This window comes from Pleurodeles waltl, chromosome 4_2 (assembly GCF_031143425.1).
Source record: "Pleurodeles waltl isolate 20211129_DDA chromosome 4_2, aPleWal1.hap1.20221129, whole genome shotgun sequence".
Taxonomy (NCBI): domain Eukaryota; kingdom Metazoa; phylum Chordata; class Amphibia; order Caudata; family Salamandridae; genus Pleurodeles; species Pleurodeles waltl.
Window position 1 is genome coordinate 1,784,733 of NC_090443.1, and position 25,693 is coordinate 1,810,425.

The 25,693-nt window shown below is 44.0% G+C and overlaps 1 protein-coding gene across 7 annotated transcripts in view; it reads right to left on the bottom strand.

The window, feature by feature from the left end:
• Positions 1 to 1,898: 1,898 nt before the first annotated feature.
• The window catches only part of CYP4F22 (cytochrome P450 family 4 subfamily F member 22), a 234,995-nt gene continuing 211,200 nt past the window's right edge, over positions 1,899 to 25,693 (bottom strand). For all 7 annotated transcript variants that reach the window (XM_069230348.1, XM_069230349.1, XM_069230345.1 and 4 more), the window contains exons 9-13: positions 20,233 to 20,362; positions 7,121 to 7,254; positions 6,681 to 6,745; positions 4,014 to 4,096; positions 1,899 to 3,488 (exon numbers count right to left, since the gene is read on the bottom strand). In XM_069230348.1, coding sequence (XP_069086449.1) covers positions 3,317 to 3,488; positions 4,014 to 4,096; positions 6,681 to 6,745; positions 7,121 to 7,254; positions 20,233 to 20,362 — 584 coding nt within the window. In that variant the 3' untranslated portion in view covers positions 1,899 to 3,316. The remainder of the gene's footprint in view (positions 3,489 to 4,013; positions 4,097 to 6,680; positions 6,746 to 7,120; positions 7,255 to 20,232; positions 20,363 to 25,693) is intronic.

The following is a 25,693-nucleotide window of genomic DNA, read 5'->3' on the forward strand; positions in this document are numbered from 1 at the left end:
TCAATTGGAATAGTCGATGCCATGGGTCCTTGGGGGGGGTATCATGGGCTCTGGGGGGTGGTCAACCATGACTCCCATAAGACCTATTGTTAGGAGATACCATTTACTGGTTACCCATCAAAAATGATATGATGTACATATTGGAAATAGAACGCAAAAATATTGTGAAATGTTTTATAATGTTGTGTTTATGAATTTGTAATAAATATGGCCTGTGAATTTTTATATTCTCAAACACATGAATGTCGTCAGCTTGTCTCTTTCTCTTTAGGGGAACTTCCAACCTCGCTGGGTAATTGGAAGCCTTGGGTGTGTAATTTGGATAGGTCTTGGTACGGTCCTCCACCTGTAGATGAGATTAAGGCAGCCTCTGGTAGGTAGAACTGTTGAGTTTGGGAATAAGGCACTGTGGTTATTCCAGGACCTGTAGCCACAAATTTCTTGGGGACAGATGACCTCTCTGGTGATTATTCCATCTGACATTGTGGTAAACATTGTGGGCAAAGAGGTGCACCTGTTTGGGTAGCAGATCGGATAATTGCTCTGGTCTATCTGGTAAGTCAAAACATCAGTGACTGAAAAACAAAAGAATATCTTTTTGCTGTAGAAATTGCCCCAAGTGAATGGTGTGTCCACAGATTGTCAGAGAATGATTTCCTCTTTCGCCAAGGATGTAGCAGAAATATAGAAGGCTGGCTGACCGAGGACTCAGGCGGTGTGAAGATTACTGAGGGGTCATCTGAAATCTGCCATCCGGCAGTGAAGGGCTAGAGAATAAGACAGGGTGGCTGATAAATGAAATTTCTGTTGGGGATGGGAAGGCAGATAAGACTGAAAATGGTATCTTTCTTTTATGACCCACTTTGGGACACAGGACATGTGTGATGGGTGGGGGAGAAAAATTGAGTTCAGACATTAAGAATGAGTCAGTGACCAAAATAATAATAAGGGCAATGCCTGGGGGGTCTGCAGCCCATGAAGAGACAATATGAAGCTGGTTAACAAGGAAAATGGGAGTCATTTTGATTATTAAGGGGGAGGCTAATTAGACAGAAAACCTAGAAAAAATAGTTTGATTGACTAAAATAGCGTGTAGGAGATTATCGGGCAACAACAAGAATATGTGTCGCACCGAACAAGAGGCATAGTGATCAGAGAATGAGGAAGCTGGCATCAACGAAGGTAATTCTGAATAGTGTTTTATATTGCAAAACAGCTGGGTGTGAATGTGAATTGTGCACACTTGTCGTGGCATTCTAAAGTGGCTAAGTGAGCAGCATAAAGCACTTCCCCCACCTTAGAACTCTGGAGTCAGACCACGAAAGGCAGAGAATATCCTCTTGTTATACAATAGACCAATACACACAAACTTGTGAACTCTACAAAGTAATGTCTTTAACTCTCACATTTTGCATACTTATTAGACCCTGCAATGCTTATTTTGGTTTTAAAAATAAGAAAGCTGTGAGTTATGATCCTGATTGTTTCATCTGATTGTAATAGTGCCTTATTATATCTCGAATTCTGCAGCCGGTAGTCCTGGCACATACCTGCTACGTGTCCCAAAGTCAAGGGTGAAACATTTAGGCCTGTCTTTTTGGCAAACAGAACTTACAATGCTGATCTTTTTAAAGCTCCCATGCCCGAAAATGCAAAGCCAATTGCCACACAGTGAACTTGGCTAAAAAAAAAAAAAATAGTTACAGGTGAAGGTGGCAGGCGTGACGTGGGACACGCTGGCAGCCAAAAAACATAAATGATGTAGCTTTTTTAATATATGATGCAAAGATGCACCATCAAGCAACTATTTGTCTTCTCTCTGAGGCTTGAATTTAGTTTGTATATAGCGCTGCATTTCCTAGATTGTCATAAAGTGATACACAAACAAACACGTAAGGTGTGTATATATAAAGTTGCAATTTTATATACATTTTATTCATTTTTTGGGGAATACAAATAGTACGAAAAGGCATATTTGTCGCTTATCGTTATTTGTGTTTTAACTACCATGTCGTGGGACGAGGGAGAATGCTTTTGCTTTACTCCTTTAAGCAACAGAGTCCTGTCAGAGGTTGCTGTGAGGTCCGTGTCAAATTATCATTCGAGGCCTCTGTGGTCGCCTTGTTCTAAATGTAAAATTAATACAACCTCCTGAGATGGGGGAGAGGGGAGCCCGAAACATGGCACCTCTACAATCTGGCCCCATTAGCGGTAAACCATGTTAGACGGTGTATTATTAATAATGGTGAAGGTTTGCTTTAGAAATCTAAATATAGATGCAGCAGGAGCAAAGGGCCCTGAAAAGCAAGGGGCAGGTGTGTAATGCCCCCCCGTCCTCCGTGATGGCCCTCGTGGGAGGCATCATTGTTTTCTCTGGGTATGAGCATAGTGCTTAATTTGAGCAGGTATTTGAATGTGGGACCCATAGACAATTATTTTGGGGGACCAGTCCACAATTTTCCTGAGCAGACTTTGACCCAAAGCAATAAAGAAAAATACTAAAAGAGGAGGACGAAACAGACTCAAAAACAATTACAAAAGAAGAAAGTAGAGATGGAAAAGAGCCTGTAAAAGTGAATAAAGTGACAAGGAGTAACGGGTGGTGGAAGAAAAATGCACGAGGTGGAACCTCAGACGATGTAGCCTTGGTATTCAGTAACAATTCCGACATTTGTCAGCAGCAGCTGCGGAATTCTAAAAAAAACTTCAGGCACCAGGATTTACCTTTTACAGAGTAAGCACTGTGTGTGTCTGCTACTCATGCAAGTTTCCAACCGCCTCCGACTGTAGACGCTTAATGTCTTCCAATAAAACTCTTTCAAATGTTTTATTGATTGTTGTAAAGAACAGAGATTATGGAGGGTGTTGGTGGTGGCAGGATGAGCACTGCTTGCTGCCCGGCACAAGCCCTACGTCCCTCGTGAATATTAAAAAGCAAAAACATGAGAATCGTTCTGCGTGGTCCTGGGAGGACCAGACCGCTGCATTAGGCCACCTGCAATGGGCAGGTTGCTGTGGAGCCTTATCAATGGAGGGTTGGAGTTGACTTCTCATTTGAATGCAAAAGTTAAGAGGACACAGCCTTTGAGAGAAACGGGGCTTATAGAAGCAGAGAGAGGGGGAGTATGTAGCAGCAAATATTCTTTGTCATCTCAGATACATTAGAAGTCTAGAGTGTGTAGAGGTTTTCTTGAAATATTAACTATATTGTGAAACAGTGATCTAAGTATCAAAGGTTAATCATATTTGTGCTTCAATAGCTCATTGAACAATTCTCAGAAAGGCACTACAAGAAGAATGTTGTTGATTTTCACAGTCAGGTCCTGAGAGCTTCCAGCCTGAGCCACAGTCCATTCTCCGCCCGCAGAATCAGTTCTGGCTTCCGCCGTACCATCTTGGTGTCATCTGGCATCACCTTGAACCTCAGTAGAGTAAGCGCCAATACCACCTTCATCTCTGCCATGGCAAAATTCTGCCCGATGCAGTTCCTTTGGAAACCCAAAGGACAAGAAAAGTTAAAGGAAAATGTACAGGTGTTTCATGTGACTTTAATCTACGCACCATGAAGCACACATCAGAGTCTCTTTCTCTCTGAATCACGCACAAATACCAATATCCCCTGGAACTCCTCCCAAAAGGTTATAAACCCCTCACTACCCAAGAATCATGGACGACACCATTCAAGTCCGCCCAAAAAACATACAAACCTTACATTATTCTATAACTTCAACATACCCAAATAACTTTTTTTTAGAATGTTATTAGGTGTTCATCACTCAACAACCTTTAATACCCTGCGGCAAGTCACTTAAAAATTCAAAATGTCTCCATCACCAACGTTTCCATATCAAAATATCCTGGATTCTCAAATCTAAAATTCTCAAATAAACTATTCCGTACAGTTAAGCAAGTCTGTCACCAAACATATCAAACTGCATAATGGAGTTTGAAAATTTGCCGACAAATAAGATCAAAACAGAGAACAGAAATACTTTGAAACTCAGGATATTCACCTTGGCCCAGAGGAGAAAGGAATAAATGCATAAGGTGATCTGTCCTTAGAATTCTCAGGATCGAAGCGGTATGGGTTGTAAACCTGGTAAGAAGACAGATTTCTTTTTAATATTGTTGAGGCACATATAAAGGCATTTGATACAACATAAAATATGAAGTAATGAAGGTGAAAACACCAACAAAAAAGAGAGACTACCAAGAGTGAATTACTTCTCATAGAGGCACAGACTAGACCTGCAGTTTTAGGGCTGGGGGGACCACTAAGGGTCTGAAACACCTACCCAGGGTGTCCACGATTGCTTAGAATATTAAATAATATTAACAGATTTATAAAGTATGTATACATAAAGAAGCAAGATGTGTAAATGAAAATGTTACAAAGTTCTGTAAATGTGATGGATTCCGAAATTAGAGGCTAAAAATTAAGTTGATATCCTCAGAAGGATATCTGGGAGCGGCACAAGTACAGAAGACAGAATACAGTATGGATAATGGATAGCCTCTACTGAATTTAGACAAGCTCCAACCTTCCCCTCAGAATTAAATAAAATGTTGCATTATTTGTGTACTTGTTTAATAAAAGCTTTTTTCTAAATTCATCAGTATCATTTATCAAAATTGCTTAGTTCTGGCTTCCAGTAATTACTCCGTGAGGGTGCTTTATTGCGGCTTCCAGATATGACTCAGTGGGGTGGGGGTCCTCAGATTCCAGTAATGACTAAGTGGGGGTCTACAGAATTCAAAAGTTACGAACCGCTAGTCTAGACAAAACAATTATATGTTTTATTTAATTCTACAGGGACCTCTTTTAAGAAGTTTTCACTAAACTTTTATAAATGTTACTAGATTTGATTTATTGTTGTGTCCACTATTTTGTGGGCCTGACTTTTCTATTGACGTCACAGCTGTATAACATAAGTAAGTATTTGTAAAGCGCACATAACCGGTTGGTATCTAGGTGCTGAATAACAGATGTTTATTGCTATCCAACTCAATGGTACTCATTTTATCGACCTCAGAATTTTTGGATGAAAGGCTGAGTGGACCCACTGGGATTTGAACCTGTGACCATGAGATCAAACACAGGTTCCTACAGTGGATGCATTAGTCCACTAAGCCACAGGCCCAGCTATATACTACTCACCTCCCTCAACCTCTTATGCATGATTTACAGAGCAGGGAGGAGACACATAGGCTCATGCGAAGGCTCACAATCAGAATTTGGTGGTACTCCCCGGCTGGCCACTAGTGGATGAGTCAAGACTACAACCCCTGCTAGTATCGCCACACAGACAATATCCAAGGTAAGGCCCATGTTCTGAGTTCGGTGATATTCTCTATTTGGGACATTACTGGCTAATTCGGGACTGCAACCCTGGCAGTAATACTGGACTCTTACTGTAGGTCTCCCCCACCCAGATATTCCATCAGCATAAAAACTGGTGACATTTCCAAGTGGGAAATGGGCGAAAATGCAAAGTTCCCATGGGAATCAGGAGTGGCAATTATGAAAACTGCACCCTCTGGGGTAACTCTTAATTCTCAGCAGCATTATTACCGCAGTATTCAAAATAACCTTGGTACTAGTAAATTAAAGTGTAGGAATCAGGAACTTTCATTTTCCTGCCTTAAAGACTGACTGGCGGTCTCTGTCAAGGTTGTACAAAAAAAGTCCCAAGAAAGCCTAGTCCAATCTAGAGATACACGAAAACTACTGATTATGTACATATGTTTTATGCAAATCAGCAGTACATAAATATATAAACTGTGGATATCCTGAATTTGTGGCATAAGTCAGGCTCATTTAAACATTACATTGGAATCACCTGTGCTGGGGTGACCCAGAAATGTTCTTGATGGCTAGGTGATGGCATCATAATACATTTAAGAAGAACGCGCATGATAATGACCGTCCTTCAAACAATGTTTGTTTCAATAACAAGACTTCCCTTAACTCTTAGAGCTGCACTACAGAGTACACGATGAATACTTCTTTCTATACTACAAATACAAAGTAAGTTACCCTCCGAGTTTTCGTTTCCACTCCTCACCTATATACACGTACCCTCTACTTACAGCACATTAGCGGGTCACTACAGGTCAATACATTGACCTTAAGTGTACCGTTTCAGTTTCCGATTTAAGGCACGCTGCCCTTGGTGGTTTGCTTTGCACTATGTACAACAACAAATACATTTATGTTTTGTACACGTTGGACTCTTATGCTTGAGTGTAACACTGCCAAACACCAGGCAAAACTACAACTGGTGAGTACACAAAGTCCCAGAGCTGTTGCTCAAATTATGGGTTCTCACTGGCCCTGCGCCTGATAACGGGCCATTGTCGACTCTGGCACAACATTTACCAGGAAGAGAGAACTTAGGTGCCCAATACCTTTGCAGCCACTATGAGTGGCGATAGCTCAGAGGGGAGGGAGGCACAGGACTTGGAGAGAGATGTTGTGCTATGGAAAGATGTGTGATCCTGCCGCTCACTCCAGGCCCTTCAATGAAGGTTGCTGCTCATGTCACTAGGGCAAGAGTATCCCACACACAGTAAAGCACACTGTTCTTTGATAGGTAATAGTGTTCACGTTTCAACAAGGGAAGAATTCCCATCTCCGTTAAAGGGCTGTGGTGATGTTACACTGGAACGTGTATTCATACCTCGGGGTCTGGCCAGACGGCAGGGTTATGGTGAGTTCCGTAAATGCTGATCAAGCAAGGGATTCCTGAATAGGGAGAAAGAACATAACAGATGGAGTAAGATCAGAATCACAAGAAACCAAGAATTTGAACCGCTGGTCATTCCATATACAGATCAACAGGTCAATAGCATTCAGTGCGAGTCCTCAATATCCTGTGCTCGTGAGGCGCACACACGGTCCTGTATGTGAATTTCACTCAGTCATAGGTAGAGTGGAGCAGTTAACACCATATAAGGCCATTGGTATAGGAGAGAAGGAAGTATTCACCACGCCATGTATATACTGACTCCCACCATGTGCCATATGTGCAGGACAGCAGGTGACAACCAGCAGGTACCTCTTGTAGGGAAGGACGCCTGAGACCATGGATTGGACTGTCCAGTATCGTAAGAATTTTACCTTTCGGAATGACCCTTCCGTCAGGCAGTCTGATATCCTCAGTGCAGCGCCGGGACACCACAGTGACGGCAGGATGCAGGCGCAGGCTTTCCTTGATGCACATTGTGGTGAAGGGCAGCTGGGACAAGTCATCCCTAAAGAAAGCAAAAACAGCGCTTCAAAAACCAGATCTACGCGAGAGCAGAGGGCCAAGTTCTAGTACTGAGCTGCAGCAGAAGCTCCAGCTGGGATGGACTACCCTGAACGGCTTCCATGTGCTTCTGCTGGTCTTCCAACCGCTTTGACGGTGGCGATAAACTTTGAATCCTAGTCTTACTTCTCCACTTATCCACACAGAGATGATTACAGACTGTCCAGTCACTCAAGAGATATTATCAGTATCATCTTACCTATACCATTTAGCTTAACATTTACACAATCTCTTTGAACTTAAAACCACATTCAGTCTTACTAACTTTCATGAACCAGATGTTTAAAATGAATTGCTATCTATATCTTCTCTGCCTAAAGCCTTCTCCTCGACCTCATCACATACATAGCAAGGTCGCACTACCATAATATAGAGAACTCACCAAGTATGTTACAGTGAAGGGAAGGCATAGTGCAGCTACAAAAAAAGAAAGCTGTGCAAAGGTAAGGCATTGAAAGTCATCTTAATGAATTCCTTAATTAAAAAGATGCGCCTTGTAGAAGCCCTATTCCACCAATAGGTCCAACGAAAAAAACAAGTAACTTTAAGTAATCAACCTAATAACAATTCATTTTGTGATACATCACAAAACAAATCGAAGTAATTTAACTGAAAATTAGCATCTTCATATTTCAGTTTAACATGGCAGTTCCAAATCCACTTTTTCAAATGCTGATTAATATGCCAAATTCTGGCCAAACATCATGTAAGGATGGTGGAAGTGGAAAATACTTTTGACATTGGTTCTAATTAAGGATCTGCTCACCTGTGGCTCAAAAATAGCTATGTATATTCACAAAAGTGAAGAACCAGGTTGTTTTCATCTAAAATGTTATATAAAGGTGCATTTGCTTGTGGATTGCTGAAAAACTTCATTATAAAAAAGGTGACAAACATTGATCACATTCACTTTAGCAAGTGAGCTACCTTCTATGACAAGAATGTGTTTTTTTTCTAAAATATGGCTGTGGTACTCTGATGCATCTAAGTAATTCAAAGTTAATTTTATGCATTATGTCGTAATAACCTGGGTGTTGTTGAACAAGTTACTTACCTTCAGTAATGCCTTATCTAGTAGAGACATATTCTAGTTGCAGATTCTTTACCTTTGAAATTTCCCCCAGGTGCCAGCTTCATCCGAAGAATTTTCTGAGCAGTACCCCTGCATGCCCTTAGGCGACATTGATCAGCTCTGTGTCCGTCGTCCATGCTGGAAATATGGCGGGTCCTATATAGGCACCACCCGAGCACACTGATGTCCCATTCTTTTCAAAACTTTCCACACCAGAAGCGCAGAGCCACGAGGAACACGGACTAATGGTTGGTCAAAACTAAGGCCCTGAAAGGGGAGTCCCTGTCCCTGGAAATCAGTTTGCAGTGGGGAAGACAGGAGGGTCGGTAAGGAATCTGCAACTAGAATATGTTCCTACCAGATAAGGAATTACCAAAAGTAGGTAACTTGTTCAGCTGATAGAGACTTCTAGTTCCAGATAGTTTACCTTTGAATAGATACTGAAGCAATTCTATCCCTGGAGGTGGGAATGCAGACCAAGATCATACTACAAAGTCGTGCAGAAATAGAGACTTCTAGTGCCAGAAAGTTTACCTTTGAATAGATACTGAAGCAAATCCATCCCTGGAGGTGGGACTGCAGACCAAGATCATACTAGAAAGTCGTGCAGAACTGAACAGGCAAAGTATCTGTCCCTACGGATCTGACTGTCGACGCAGTAATATTTGGTAAATGTGTGCAGTGAAGCCCACATTGCCACCTGGCATATGTGAAGGACAGGAACTCCAAGTACTAACACAATGGTCACAGCTGTGACTTGGGTTGAATCAGCATGCAAACCTTAAGGTGGTTGCTTTTTGGCCATTGCATATCAGATCTTAAAGCAGAGCATGACCAGTCTGTAGATGGTCCGCTTTTGCACTGCCCGACTTTTCTTCGCACCCGCATAACCAAGAAAGAATTAATCATCCACCCAGAACTCTTTTGTATGATCAAGATAGCGTTAATGCTCTTTTTGGGTCCAGCGGTGCAGTCTCTCCTCTTCCTTCGAACAATGTGGGGATGCAGAAAAAGTAAGCAAGAGGATGGACTGACCTACATGAAAGGTTGTAACCACTTTTGGTAGAAAGGAGGCCCTGGTGTGAAGCACCACTCTGTCAGGGTAGATGGAAAGGTAGGGCGGCTTAGATGCCAATGCCTGCAACTCACACACCCTGCAGGCAGATGCAATAGCCACAAGGAAGGCTGTTTTCAAAGTGAGCAGCTCGAGAGGACAATTGTGGGGAGGCTCGAAAGGAGCACACATCAGAAAGGTCAAAACCAAATTCAAATCCCATTGGGGCATAATGAATAAGGATGGAGAAAGCATGTATAAGGCCCTTAAGGAACCTGTAGGAAAGTGCCACTGTTGGCATGGTCCACCCCCCCCCCCCCCTCCCGGCCAGACCTCCCCCACACACACTTTTTGCCTAGTGTTGATGCCAACTTTGATTGAAAGTGTGCTGGGATTCTGTTAACCAGGCCTCAGCACCAGTGTTCCTTCCCAAAATCTGTATCTTTGTTTCCACAATTGGCACACCCCTGGCGCACAGTTAAGTCCCTTGGAAAAGGTACCCATGGTAGCAAGGGCCCTCTGGCCAGGGAAGGTCTCCAAGGGCTGCAGCATGTATTATGCCACCCCAGGGGACCCCTCACTAAGCACATGTACACTGCCTTTGCCTTTTTCTTCCCAATAGCACACACAAGCTGCAAAGTCGACATGGCACCCCTCTCAGGGTAAAAACAACAAGTGATGGACGGAATGCTGAACATTGTCAAACATTCACCCCCAGTACAGTGATCTGGGCCTAAATCCATAGTTTTTTTGCTGCCCATGTCATTCCAGTTTGGACCCAGCCATATGCAAATCAGTCTTGACCCTGTTCCCCATGGGAACAGTCCAGCCCGAACGGCTAGGCCAGGTCTTCCCTGGACTGGAAACAAGCATCCTGGGACCGGTTTCGGGGTTTCACACCTCATCAGCCGGGCTAGCTTGAATCCAGTGGCATGGGAAGCACGGGACCCACGTCTGGGCATACCCTTCCCACTTAGGGCGACAAAGCAAAAACAACAAGTGATGGACGGAATGCTGAACATTGTCAAACATTCACCCCCAGTACAGTGATCTGGGCCTAAATCCATCGTTTTTTTGCTGCCCATGCCATTCCAGTTTGGACCCAGCCATATGCAAATCAGGCTGCTTGTTTCCGGTCCAGTGAGGACCTGGCTTGGCAGTTCGGTCTGGACTGTTCCCATGAGGAACAGGGTCAAGACTGATTTGCATATGGCTGGGTCCAAACTGGGGTGGCATGGTGAGCAAAAAAACGATGGATTAAACCCAGATCTATGACTGGGGGTGATTGTTTGACAATGTTCAGCATTCCATCCATCATTTGTTGTTTTTACCCCTCTCAGGGTGCCATGCCCCAAACCACTGCCTGCGGAATAGGTAAGACACTTCTCTAGCAGGCCTTACAGCACTAAGGCAGGGAGCACTTTCACTCAGGTGAGGGCATAGACACTGTAGGGGCATACTGCTCATGCAGCTAAGTCCATTCTTAGACATTGTAAGAGCAACGTAGCCATATTGAGTATATGGTCTGGGAGTTTGTCATTACGATCTCCACAGCTCCATAGTGGCTTCACTGAATACTGGGAAGTTTGATATCAAACGTCTTAGCACAATAAACCCCCACCAATGCCAGTGTGGGATTTATTGAAAAATGCACACAGAGGGCATCTTAGAGATGCCCCCCTTGTATGTTAGCGAAACTACTAGTGTAGGACTGACCGGTCTGTGTCAGATGGACAAGTTTCTGACCACATGGGGTGAGAGCCTTTGTGCTCTCGGTGGTCAGAAACAAATCCTGTCCTGGGTGGAGGTGCTTCACACCTCCCCCAACAGGAACTGTAACACCTGGCGATCAGCCTCAAATGCTCAAACCTTGGGTTACAGTTCCCCAGGGCACTCCAACTAGTGGAGCTGCCCACCCCCCTGGACAAGCCTAATTGTTGGCGGGAAGTCTGGTGGGAAAATTAGGGAAAACAGGGAGGAGTGACCACCCCAGCCAGGATCACCCCTAAGGTGTCTAGAGCTGAGGTGACCCCATCCCTGCAGAATCGTCCATCTTGGTTTGGAGGATAGGGACTAATAGGATTAGGGCTGTGCCCCCCTCCCCATAGAGAGTGGGCAGAAGGAGGGTGTAGCCACCCTCGGGGACAGTAGCGATTGGCCACTGCCCTCCGACCCCTGTAAGCCCCTAAATCCATGATTTAAGGGCCTCCTTCAACCCAGCTCACCAGATTCCTGGCGACCTAACAGGAAGAAGAAGGACTGCATAGCTGAAAACCCCAGCAGAGAATAAGGAAGATAACAACTGTTTTGGATCCAGCCCTCCGGGCCTGTCTCCTGCTTCAAATAACCTGCAAAAGAACAGCAACGCATCCAGTGGGACCAGCGATCTCTTCCAAGCTCCAGAGGACTGATCTGCACTCGAAAGGCCCAAGAACTCCCATGGACAGTGGCCCTGTCTAAGAAGAAACAACAACTAAGGACTCCAACCTCACTCCGAATGCGTGAGTCCTAACCACTCTGCACCCGACGCCCACGTCCCGTGTCCAGGTGACCCAACCAGCTAGAGAGGATCCCCTGGCGATTCCGAGCAAGTGACCACCCTGGGTTGGCCTCTCCACCCCTCCACGACGACGCCTGCACAGGGAATCCCGAGGACTCCCCTGACCGGGAAGCTCTGGACGAAGATATCGGACGTCTAAAGACACACTGGACCCACAGCCCCCAGGCTTTGGAGACTCCGATCTCCGGTGCAGCAAAGTTCAGCAGGCGGCCCTCCTTCCTGTCCAGCCTGTGGTTTGACCGAGACGACCCGCTGGACCTCGCCTGCAGCCTCTGAGTGAACCCCGGGGTCCCCTCAGAGAATCATTGGAGACCCGACATCTTGTTTGCACCTGGCTGCCCCAGCGTTGCTGAGGGTGTATGTTTGGTGCTTACTTGTGGCCCCCCCCAGTGCTCCTCTAAACCCCCAGGCCTGCCCTCCGAAGTAGCTGGTACTTATCTGCCTGCAGATCTGAAACCGAGTGCCCCCCAGGCTCCACAGGAGCACATGTTAATTTTGCCTACACTTTGACCTCTGCACCTGGCCGGCCCCGTGTTGCTGGTGGTGGATGTTTGGAGTTAACTTGAACCCCAACCTGTGGACTTCCTAACCCCCAGAGACTGGAACTATAAGTGTTGTACTTTCCACAAATTGCCTTAATTCCCCTGCCCCCCAAAGGAAATATTTCTGAAAATTGCAGTGTCAAGTTTAAAAACAGATTATTGCCAATATTTCAAAAACTGCATAACGTATAGATTTCAAACCAAGTACTGTTGATACATGTATGAAATACAAATCTATTGAAGTACTTACCTCCAACTTGAATCTTGTGGTTCTAAACATAAATTAAGAAAGTAAATTTGTGCTATTTAAAAACCATTGGTCTGGAGTTAGGTCATTGAGTGTGTGCTTCTTCTACTGTCTGTGTATCTACAACACATGTTTTGCACTACCCTCTGATAAGCCTAACTGTTCGACCACACTACTACAAAAGAGAGCATTAGTATTATCTACTTAAGCCTCTGTTAAGCCTCTGGGGAACCCCTGGATTCTGTGCACACTATATCTCATTTTGATACAGCACATACAGAGCCAGCTTTCTACAGTACCTTTGTAGAATAGGAAAGTTAAGCAAAGAAGCTTGATCAGGGAACCTCAAAAAAGCAGAAATTGCAGAGAAATAACATTTGAGAGCACCCATAGCAGAGCCCTGCTGGGCCACAGAAAGTATTAATAAAAGAACCTCAAAGAGAGAGAGGCAGAACGGCAGTCAACAGCCTTGTCTGTGCATCATGCAACAAATTGCTTCCAGTGAGAGGCGTATACCGTTTTGGTGGAGGGTACACCAGAGTGCCAAGATGAAGTACAGACTTCAGGTGGAAGGTCAAAAGCTGTCAACTGCCACCACTCAATCTCCGCACAAAAAGGCACAGAGTGGACAGGTTCACGTGCAGAATCCTCCTCTGCTGCTGTGACAGAAGTTCCTCCTGAAGGGGCAGACTGATTGGAGGATCAATGGACATGCTTAGCAGCTTAGGATACCAGACTCTCTATGCCCAGTGCACAGCCACAAGAATTACTTGGGCCCAATCGTTCTTCATCTTTTTGAGAACTCTGGGAGGAAGTGGTATAGGCAGAAAGGCATACAGGAGGCCGGAGTTCCATTCAAGACAAAAAGCATCTCAAAGCAATTGCCTCTTTGGAAACTCCAATGCACAAAACTGCTGATGTCCCAGCCACATTCAGAGGTCCTGAGTCTCTTGATAAAGGGTTAAGACCCCACCCTGCTTGTTGCAGTACCATGTGGCGGTGGTGCTGTCTGTGAACACCTGTACCATCCTCCCCTTGACAGAGGGAAGACATGCATTCAATGCTAGCCCAATCGCATGGAGCTCCAACAGGTTGATGTAGAGTATGGACTCTGGTAGAGACTAGATGCCACCAATGTCCATCTCTCCCAGATGGATGCCCCTTCACAGGAGTGACATATCTGTCACTACTGTCAAATCTGGTTGGGGAAGGGAGAGGGTTCTGCCATTGAAACAATTGCGGTTTGTTAACCACCACTATAGATCTTGCGCAATTTCCTCCAACATCTGGATTTTTTTTTTTTTATTATTATTTTTTTTTACAGAGTCCCTGATGCTGTTCCCACTGGAACTTCAGGTCCCACTGAGAGCCTGCATATGCCATCTGGCATGAGCCCCTGCAGCCTCGGAGTCATAACCTGAATATCCTGGACTCGCCACTCAGAAGGATAAGCCCAAAACTGCACTGTGTCCAGAACAGCTCTGATGAAAGGGAGCATCAGAGAGGAGGCGCAGTGGGAGTCTGGCACGTTTATAGTGAATCCCAGTGAATGTAGGAGGTCCACTGTAGTCTGGAGGTAGGAGATGACAGCCTGGGGCGAGCCCGCCTTCAACAGCCTGTAGTCAAGATAGGGAAAGACTGAAACCCCTGATCTGCACACATGAGCTGCGACCACCCCCATCACCTTGGTGAATACCCCAGGGGAACTGGTAAGGCCAGAGGGGAGCACAGTGAACTGAAAGTGCTTGTGGTCTACCGTGAACCGCAAATAATGTCTGTGGGAAGGCATGATAGGAATACAAAAGCAAGCGGTGTGCAAGTCCAATGCTACCATCCAGTCTCCTGGGTCCAAGGCAGATAAAACCTGAGCCAGAGTGAGCATTTTTAACTTCTCCTTCTTGAGGAAGAGATTGAGGGAATGAAGCTCTAGGATAGGGTGGAAGTTCTTGTTCTTTGTGGGCACCAGAAAGTAGTGGGATTAGCAACCATGACGTACTTCAGGCACGGGAACCCTCTCTATGGCTCCTTGGCCAAGTGAGCCATAACTTCCTTGTGGAGAAGGGATAAATGATCCTCGGTCATCCAATCGTATGAAGGTGGCATGGATTGAGGAGTAGTATTGAAGGGGAAGGAGTAGCCACTTCGGACTATATGCAAAAACCCACCTGTCTGCCGTAATGGATTGCCAGCAGAGCAGGAGATGGTGAATCCTGCCTCTGCCTCGGACTGGCCCTTGGTGGGGAGCCAGACTAGGAAGGCTGTGAGGCTGCTGCTGCGGAGGGGGGGTGGACTAGTCAGACCACTGGCTCACTGCTCCACAAGGTCAGGGGATGCCACGCCCTCAGTCATGTAGAGACTGGGCAGCATGCCCAGCACTGTGGCTGGTCAGGAAAGGACACAGTTGGAGGCCCCTTCCATAGCCAAAGAAGGAGTGAAAGGCAGACTGGGGGAGGTGAGGGAATGAGGGGCTGCTGTGAGGCCTAAGATCCTGGATGTAGCACAAGAATCCTTGAAGCGCTCAAGCGCTGAGTCTGCCTTGTCTCCGAAGAGACAGGTGCCATCAAAGGGCATGTCCATCAAAGTAGTCTGAACATCCCCAAAAAGCCAGACGTTCTCAACCAGACGTGGTGCCGTTGGGCGACCGACGATAAAACTGCTCTGCCCAGTGAATCGATCGTGTCCAGTCCACAACAGATATTGAACTTTGCTGAGTCTCTCCCATCGTCAACTGCCTGAGACCGTACAGCTCGGGCCTCCTCCGGGACCTGTGGCAGCACTTGCACAACTGTATCCCAGAGTGTGTGGGAATAACGGCCCTAAAGCCATGTGGTGTTGACAGGCCACAATGCTAGGCTGGAGGAAGAAAATAAATCTTCAAGTGTATCCAACTTTTGTGATTCCCTTTCCAGGGGTGCGTTTGGGAATGTGCCCGGGTAATTGGAGACTTGGATGACCAAGGTCTCAGGGGTGGGGTGTTGCGGCAGAAAGCTTGGGTCCCCCCGAGTGGGGCAACAAAGACGGGCAATTGTCGTGTTCACAGGAGCCCGTGTTAGGTTTGGACCAGGTACCCAGAAGGACATCTGTACGGGCTTCATTGAAGGGGAGCAAGGGTTCAGAGGAGGAAACCCCAAGCTGAAGCACCTGTGTCAGGAGGCTAGTACTCACTGCCACTGAAGGCAACTCTAGCTGCTCTTCTCACCACAACGGAGTAGGAAGCCCCCCTCCATAGCCACGGTAGGAGGAGAAAGCATGCCAATATCAGTATCCAGTCTACTTGCCTCACCCAAGTCTGTATGCCAGTCCATAGAGAGTTGGAGCTAGTATTCAAAAGGGACCAGTGACCTGCCTTTCCTCACCATAACCTAGCTCCAAGAAAGGGACTCAGGATCTGACACAGGAGGCAAGGTTCCTGCCTGTGTCAGAGTCAGTGTCGTACAATGCCCATCCGGCTCTGTGCTGTAGCTGGCAATGAGAATGGGGATGGTGCAACCCGTGGGCATAGGCGGTGCTGGAAGTGTTAGCATCTGGACTGGGGTTGGGGAAGGTCAGTGTGGTACGACTGATGCTGGTCCAGATCCAGGACTGGATCCATGGGTGCCCCCCCGGCACTAAGGCTGAAGCCGTAGGAGCAGAACCTAAAGGGGCACCTTCCAACTCTGCAGGGCAGAAAGGTGCTTCAGTGAGTTGGGCTGCCCAAAAATGAGGTACATGGTCTCATAAAACTCTCAAAGTTAGGCAGGTGTTGCTCTGGCTTCCTGAAACTCTGGGAGGTGTGCAGTAGGCCCAGGCACAAGTTCCTCGGAACGAGGCCTTGAGCACCGACGCTCACTCATCTCGTCAGCCAACAGACGAAGGGGAAGTCGAAGAACGCTTCAACTTCTTGCTCTTGTTCATGTGCCTTGACTTACTTGACTGCCCTGAAGACTAGAGTGGGACAACAATAATGATGGAGGACTCTGCAACCACTCCTGGGACCTTCCTCTTGACAAGGGCCTCAACTTTTGTGGAGTCGAGCATTAGACCCCCGGCAGCTTAATGGACTGCTCCCTCAAAGCCTTCAGATGCATGGCACAACACTTGGAGCAAGATTTTGGGTCATGGACCTCAGAATTGATAACAATTCTGAGGTTGTCAATATTACCAGGTTGTGATATCACTGGGATACACAGGTTGCCCCCCCCGTCGGACCTCATGGAATAGATTTGTAATGTAGAAAATCGGTGCTACCATACTGGTGTGTGTATGCAAGATTATGATTTCTCATCCTATTCCAGACAAAGGTGGTCATTTTGACTTTGGCTGTCTTTTACACAGACCACCGAAGCTGCGGACACCAGAAGACAACCATATTACGAGTACTGAGGGATTTCTGCCACAATCTGGGTGGAAATCCTTCAGCAGTCGTGATGACAGTCAGCAGCGCAGAGGCAGTTCCACAGCTGTCACCACCACGGCTAAAGGACTATTCCCACCGTATTACAAGCAGTAATACGACGTGGCGGTGTCCTGATGGCGGGGCACTGCCGTCTGTGGAATCGCCTGTTCTCGTTCCCTGGTGGACGATCTCCTCGCCGGACAAGGTAAGTCGATCATCCGACTGAGGAGAGGGGGAGGAGGGTGTTGAGTATGCGTGTTTGATTGTATGTGGGGTGCATGTGTGTGCATATATGCAGGGGGAGAGGCGGAGGTGGTGCTGTCTTCGAAGGGGTTAGTGGAAGGGGGTGCTGTCTTGGAAGGGGGTGGGGAAGGAGTTGCTGTCTTTGAATGGGGGATGGGAGAGAGGGGTTACTGTCTTAGAAAGAGGGTTTTGGGGGGGAAGGGGAAGTTGTCTGCCGGTGACAGGATAGGAATTTCCTGTCACCCAAAGCCCTTCCGGCAGGGTTTTCGTGGAGGTGCTACTGCTGCGGAAACCCTGGTGGAGAGGCAACTCCTAATACTGCTGGCAGTTTTCAGTGGGCAGCTGGCTTGGAAGTGCTGTCCTACCGCCTTGGCGGTACCAGCGGGGATGTAGCCGTTGGGCAGAGGCCAAACTGCCACACTCGTAATGTGGCGGTTTCACCGCTGGTCCGTTGGTATTGAGACTGCCACCGCGGCCACGACGATCTTCAGACCCCCAGGGTCGAAATGAGGCACCAAGTCGTCTAGGCTTGATGTGAAGGTTTAATCCTTGGAAAATGATGATGTGTTACAGACATGGAATTACTGTATAAGGTGTTGCGCATTCTGGATGGAAACTCATGTCCCACATAAAAATGGTATTAAAGCGGCACTCGTAATGAGATCCTGCATTGGCAAATTAGGAAATATAAAATAAGACAGTATGTACTCTGTCAGTTCTGCCGTGATTTATAAATATAAGCAGTAATAATAGTTAGTGCCTGATTTAGAGCATAAAGATTCAAAGATGAGGCATGGGAATTTGAGTGAGATTATGGAGTTGATTTGAATCCTTCTTGTTTATGCGGTTTCAACAGTGTATACTCCACATTTTTACAATAGAATAAAAGTTTCCACCCGGTAGCCCCAGGATACTGATAGCTCTCTGGCTCCCTTGAGGTAGCTTGTGGTAAAGGTTACACATTCTAGTAGGTCATAGAGAGGGTCCGAACACATTGAAGGAGATAATGATGCTCATTGTCAGACCCTCTGGGTCGCAATCAACCAAAGTCATAGCTAACCTTTACACCAACATATGAACACACACCGTGACAAACCATGGCAGTGGAATGGCCTGCAACATGACCATTTGTCTCCACTCGGAGTCTATGAAAGTTGCATTAAGATCGGCCATGTTGCAGGCGCAGCTATACCAGTCACATTATGTAAATGAACAAGCAGCCATGAAAGGAGGACAGGAGGAGCAAGGATAGTCACATTAGTGCATGGCTGGAAGGGTGTTAACTATCAATAATCTGGGTCTTATTGGACTTGGTTATTTTTATGGTGAGCGAAACGTACATAGTTTGCTTTTGCATATTCACTTCACATTTCAGTAAAATTACACAACATTATGTGTAATTATGCAAAATGAGAATCTGTCATTTAGTGCTGAACTTTGGTGTGAAATTCGTCCTTGTCTCAATTTTTGATACAAGGATACATTTTGCTCTAAAAGAAAAACACAACTGACTCTGGCTGCTTGCGTTGTTCCTGCGCTATTAATTTGCTGTTAATGGTCACGTAATTACACCACATCTCATGATGGCATAATTTCAGGACTTTCATCAACAAGAACAACACAAAACTGTTGACATTAGATAGATGTAATTTATATTTCACCTGGGCCTAGTCATATTGCATCAGTGATAATAATCATGACTAGCTAAGGGTGATATCAATTCATCAGAAGTAGCTCCCATCACTGAAAAACATCCTAATCCAAGATGGGTAGCTTCTAATGCAAGGGGCTCCAATCTTTTCGGAGGCTTTTTATTGTATTCGGCTGAATTAAATATGGAGGCAGGTGGCACTAGTCCAGAAATGCTTTAAATATATATTTTCACTCTTAAAACCATCTCAGAAAAAACTGAAAATAACACCCTGATATTTTCATAAATGCTTTATTTGCACCATTATGTCAATTAAACAACGTGGAATTGAAGGAAAACACAGATGCATTAACGCAATAGTAGTGACTACAGGTCGCAAAGGGGGACAACTGGTTTTAATAGATTTATTGTTTTCATATATCTGTCTCTATTTATTCATATTTAGTTTGCCACCCTATTTGTATTTATCTACGCAAAAAACGAATCTGCAACTTGTATATTGCCAAAACTAATAAACCCTCGCACTGCCTTCAGGATTTTAGTGTATTAAGTAGCCATGCATAATAATCAATTTAAACACATGAAAATATCAGCATTTTAATACTAACAGATATGCACAGCTGTCAAGCTTCGTTCGGAAAGCATTTTTAATTCTGTCGTTATTACAACTATTTGTGCAGGTGTCACGAATGACAGCATGTAGAGATAGTCAAAGGGAGACCCAACTTCTGCTTTTTCCACTGCAAAAAAACAGAAATGCACACAGGGGAGCACAGTTTCTCATCTGTGGCTCTATGTAAAATCAGTAAAAATGGAACACAGGTAGCCTTACTTCTGTGGGTAACAACAAAGTGACCTGTCTGTAAGAAGAGTTCTGCGGTAAGAGCCTGATGCAAGTATTCATTCACTAGCTCTACATTATTATGAGACATCGAGAATGGACTGAGAATACATCTTATTTGTTGGGAATTTAAAGTCCGTGTCTTATCAATAGTCCTGAAACTCACAGTATCCACTTTGCTGAAAAGATCTTAAGTTTATTCAGTACAAAATCAACATAGACATGTAATGACAATATCATACACATTGCCCCTCCCCTCATTCTCGCAGTTTCAATGCTGGAGAATCCAAGATGCACATCTTATTCACAAACTTATCATAGCTGGTCCATTCCTTACCAGTACACTTCCTCTGGCTTCTTCCCGGACATTAATTCTCTTATCTCCTCTCTGCATTTTTCCTGGAACTCTGGGTGCTGAGCCAGGTTGTAGAGTATCCAGGAGAGCCCACTGGCTGTGGTGTCATGACCTGTAGGACAAGACGGGGCAGTTCTTTAGTCATTGCCATGCGCTCACGCCATGCTATTACAAATCTCGCATGTACAATAGCTGTCTGCACAAAGACTTAAAAGGCTGCTCCCTGAAATCAGGAGCCAAAGCCCACTGCTGCTATCATGAAGAATGCACCTAACCTCAATATTAAAAATATGAGATCAATAAATAAAATTCTTCATGACTCACAATGCGTCATTCCTAACTAATAGCCCGATACAGTGTTATCCAGTTGCATCACAGCTGCAGTTTATGCTCAGCATCTGCATTATAGGCCAAGAATATTTTTACATTGTGACGTATGCACTAATATGTAATACGTAATATGTTTTGATTCTCATTTGGGCATATGTTGTCATTCCAGGTTGCCAATAATTGGATTTTAATGTGGGAGAATTTAGGTTATTTTCCGTCCTGAGGAAGGTGTTAAAATAGCAGGATAACCACTGAAACACGTCAATGCCTTTTTTGAAATCTGAATCTGTTCTGATATATGGATACCACTGAATGTTTATGGAGAATTACAATCTTGTATTTGGTTTTTTGGTTTAATGATAAAACCGAGCAGTACCATCGTACTGATGTACTTGGTGGTTTTTAAAACATTTTCTCCCTTTATGCATTACTTGTGGTTATCATGTTATTTTTTTTTTTAAGGTCTTTTTTTTGTTTTTAATTGCGCCGTAGTGTGGGAGGGTTATTCACATTTTAGCAATTGTCTTGATTGCAGAAGAATCATCACTAAATTTGTACTGTATTTTTCTTATTTGTTTGATGTGCTAACTCAGACAACAGAATACATTTACTATGAGATTCTGTCATATATTCACTTGTATTGTTGCAGCACTGATGTTGTGAGTATTTATGGTGCAGTATGGGTGTAGTGTTTGAGTGTGATTTGGAGATTTGGGCATTGGTGTTGCTGCCAAGGGGGATATTTTTCGATTTCTGTGTTTTTATGCACTAAAATGCCATAATTTGACAACAAAATTCGCAAGGATTCGCAGAATCTCTGCTCCACTGATATTAATTAGGAGGGGATTCCTTTTGTGAATCTGTCTGAATACCTGCAATCGCAGCAATGGTCTGTGAGGGAAAACAGACACCAATCGCTGTGTTTGCATTTGCAAAATACCAACATTGTACTCCATGTCTTGAAAATGATGGATTTTTTTTTTAAATAACATGATAAAAATTTACAACAAAACATCAAAGAGAGCCAGCAGTAGCCAGGACTGCTGACTGCTACCCCCAATGCTCACAGCCCACATGCAAAAAGTGGAAGCTATTCATGATGGACAATGTACACCACCTCCTTTGGGGTGTCAGTAGCCTACCAATGAAACATTTTATTGCAATCTGCAAGGAGGGAGGCACCTCTTTCAAACTTGTCTCTCTTGCAAATCGCAAAGAGTTGCAATATGCGCACTGTGAGTGGCAAATAGATTGTGGTCTGGTTGTGTAAATTTGCAATGGTGTAAAAAACCTATAGCCCGGCACCCAGAACATACTGTTTGGTGTTGAGGACAACAAGTTTTCATATTTATTTTTTCCTGGGGACAAGTAGGCCCAACCCCCTGCAGCACAAACCTTTTGGCTGCCAGTTTACAGTATCACATTGTGGATCAGGGAAGGGCATTATCTAGAGTTAAGATAACGTTTGTGTGCATTTGTTAATGATGTTCGAACTTGTATTTATGGCTCATTAATTCAAATCCTTTATTATCAGGGCCAGTACGCTCAGGAAATGTTGTAAGCTGGGATTGCACTACTGATAGTAGTGCCAGTATCAAAATGTGTACACAACATTTGCAAAGTTTAACAATATGAGGCTATGTATAATGCTCTCTTAATAGATGTAAATATTTGCAGAAGCTTGAAAGCAAGATTGAGGAATCTTTGATTTCAAAACGTTCACTAGCAAATTGCAACTGGGAAAAAAACGTTTTGCTAAATGTACTATTTCTTTGAAGAATCATTTACTAAAATGTGTTGAAGCTTGCTAGTATTTCCAAAAATTATATACATAATGGAAAATCAGTTTTAACAAGATTATTGGAAACATAAAAATAAACAAGCACTGGCGCAGCCCGTGGGTTCGACATTAGTTGTCAGGCTTTTTGGTTTTGTCAATGCGTGTCTTGTTTTGACATTGTTTTTTATAAATGTTATTGATGTGGGAGCTGCCGGGCCCTCACGATTACAACAAACACTGGCAAAAAAAACAAATATCTTTGGTCTCAAAAAGCAGTCACAGTATTTCCTGGGACTGAACAAAACTGTGTGACAGAGAAAGAGAATTTTATAAAAACAAATGGTTAAAGCCAGATCTAATTAGGTTTCTAATTCTTAAAAGAAGTCACAAAAAGTTAATTCATGGTATATGTTCTTGCATTGGTACAGATTTATGATTTTCATGAATTACCAAGTATTTACAGAAGTATGCCAGGAAATTGTACTCCTAGACAATATCTCTGAACTGCATTTTAACTCAGGAAAATACATATGTGTAGATAAATTTGTTGAGCATTTACAGGTTCACTTTACCTCCAATTACTATTTTCCCAGCTGTCAGGAATGCATTTCTAAGCTTTCTCAGTATGGGAAGAGCTGGTGAAAACCCCTAACACATGCAAGTTTGTAGGTTTGCACAGACTCAAAAGGGCATTCCAACCCTGGAACTATTGCTTACTGATACCTCTATCCCCAGTATGTACATCTCTGGAAAGGTGACAAAATGAAGGATTTGTTAGTATTCTAACACTACTATAGTACGAGCACTGGCATAATCACAGAGGCTATTATCAGAGACCTTACATAATGAGATTGCTGCCATAATTTGTTGCAGAACCACATGGCACCAAAGGAACAAGTGGATTCTGCCACAGGACAAGTAGAGTTATGAAGCAACCTGTCCCATGGACAAGTAGATATTTTATTAAATGCCACACCCCTGCTTTAATACATCACAACTTTGATTTTTGTAAGTAGAAAAGCCTGCAGTTTTCGTGCACTGCAGGATTTGTGGCTGAAAAACGATTTTGTTCATTGGGGGGCGAAATTCCCTAAAGACAGATGTTTGGGTCCTCCATTCCACACAGGAAGGTGAACATCAGAGTGTACGCAAGCTATATACTAAAGCATTGGGGGCCGATTCTGAAACATTTTTGCACATTTAAGTTCACCTGATGCCTAAAAGAAATTATTTACGGGGGCCAAATTTCATTTCAGATTCACACAATCAGAAATGGTGGGATTTTACCCTGAGAAATGAAATTAACTGACATGGTAGTTCTGGCGGTATGGTGTATTTTCATGAGAACACACCCACAAAAGAGGATGTCCTTAGTGAATTCACTAGAAATATTCGGTAAAAACCCATAAGCTTGCTAGTTGGGCACATTAACTTACAAATTGCAAATCATTTATTCCATCGAGGCTATGAAGAAGTGCATTTTCAGGGTGGGAATGAGGAGAGCACCAAAGTTGATAAAAAAAAAAAATAAGGATATAATGGAAGGTTTTTCTCCAAAGAAATAAATATTATCACCTTGGGGAAAAAAAGATTTTTTTTTTTTAAATGTACGGTGTCAGCTATTGACAAATAACATCAATTTCACCTGCAGAAACAATTACACATGCAAGTAGTTGGTGAGATGTATGACTTGCAGAGATGAGAAAGTCCTGAGATTTTTCAGAATTACGGAGAGAGAAAGTCTATGACATTTTCTTTATAATGTTTGCGAATCAGTCGCTTACTGGGCAACAACTATTAAAATTATAAATGCCTTTAGGAATGAAAAAGTCCCTAAAGAAAAATTTTAATTTCCCCAGTAAGCATCTGTTTGTGGCATGATGTGCGGGAGATTCACATGCTCTGCATACTTTTGCTATCTAGTGTTGGGTCCGGAAGGTTGCAAGCTATTTTTCTTCAAAATGTTTTGAGTCACAAGGTATAGCAGCAATTCCTCTTGCCAGCAGTGCGCATGATCATGGACTCCATTATTAAAGTCATTTTCCGCAGGCGGTTTATACAGGAGGTGCAGTATAAAAATAATATCAGTGAAACGTCCATGCGTGTGAATATGTATGAAAAATTGTAACAGCCACACGTGTCCGGGGAGACAGGTGGGCACATGCAAATCTACCAACAAACAGATGCTTACTGGGTAAGTAACATTTTCCATTTGATGGCATGTGTGGCTGTAGATACACATGCTCTGCATAGACTGTAAAGCAGTGCCTCCTGAAAGTGGTGGCTAACCTGCGACTGTTGCAGTGTTTAAAAAAAAAAAAAAAACAAGTACATAGCACTGCCTGACCTACAGTAGCTTGTTGGCATGCTAAAACAGAACAATGTTTAGTGAAAGTGTGTTGTGTTGTGTTGTCCATATAGCTGCTTTACAAATATCAGCTATGGGAATGTTACCTAAAAAGACCACAGATCCACCTTTCTTACAAGCTTAATGTGCTCTAGGGGGAATAGGTAATGGTCTTTTGGCTTTTGCAGCATAACAAGTTTGGATATAATTGACTATCCATCTTGCTGTACTGGATTTGGAGACAGGGTGGAGAGAAAGCAACAAAGTTGTTTTATTTTCCTAAAGGTTTTTCTTCTATCAATGTAGAACATAAGCACTCTATTCACATCTAATGTAAGAAGGGTTCTTTCAGCAACAGAATCCGGTTGCGAAAAACAGCCTGCCAATTCAATAGTTTGGTTGAGATGAAAAGTAGATACTACTTTAGGTTAAAAAAACTGTTTTGTACAAAGAACCACCCTATCCTTGTGTATTTGGAAAAAAGGTTCTTGCAAGGTTAAGGCCAGGAGCTCACACGTCTTAGGGAAGTAACTGCAACTAGAAAAACCACCTTCGACAACATAAACTGTAAGGGGCATGAGTGTAGTGGTTCAAAAGGTGGACCCGAGTCTACTGACCACCACATTAAGATCCAAGAAGGCACTGGGGTAATCTTGGTGGTATCACTATGTTAAGCCCTTCCATAAAAGCTTTAATGACATGGATTTTAAAAAGAGTAGAATGCTGCCTAATCTGAAGTTAGGCAGATATAGCTGCCAAGTGGAACCTTATGGAAGTGTATGCTAAGTTTGCTTTTTGGAAATGAAAAAAGATATAGGATGATATTTTGTACACTTTGAACGGGGGTCCCATCCCATGTTTTTAGAAATGTAATAGTGAACAAAGCCTTTCCAATTGTGCTGCATAACATGCTCTAGTAAATGGTCTACAAGCTTCCTTAAGAATGTCCATACATTCTTGAGGTAGGTAAAGATATCCAAACTCAA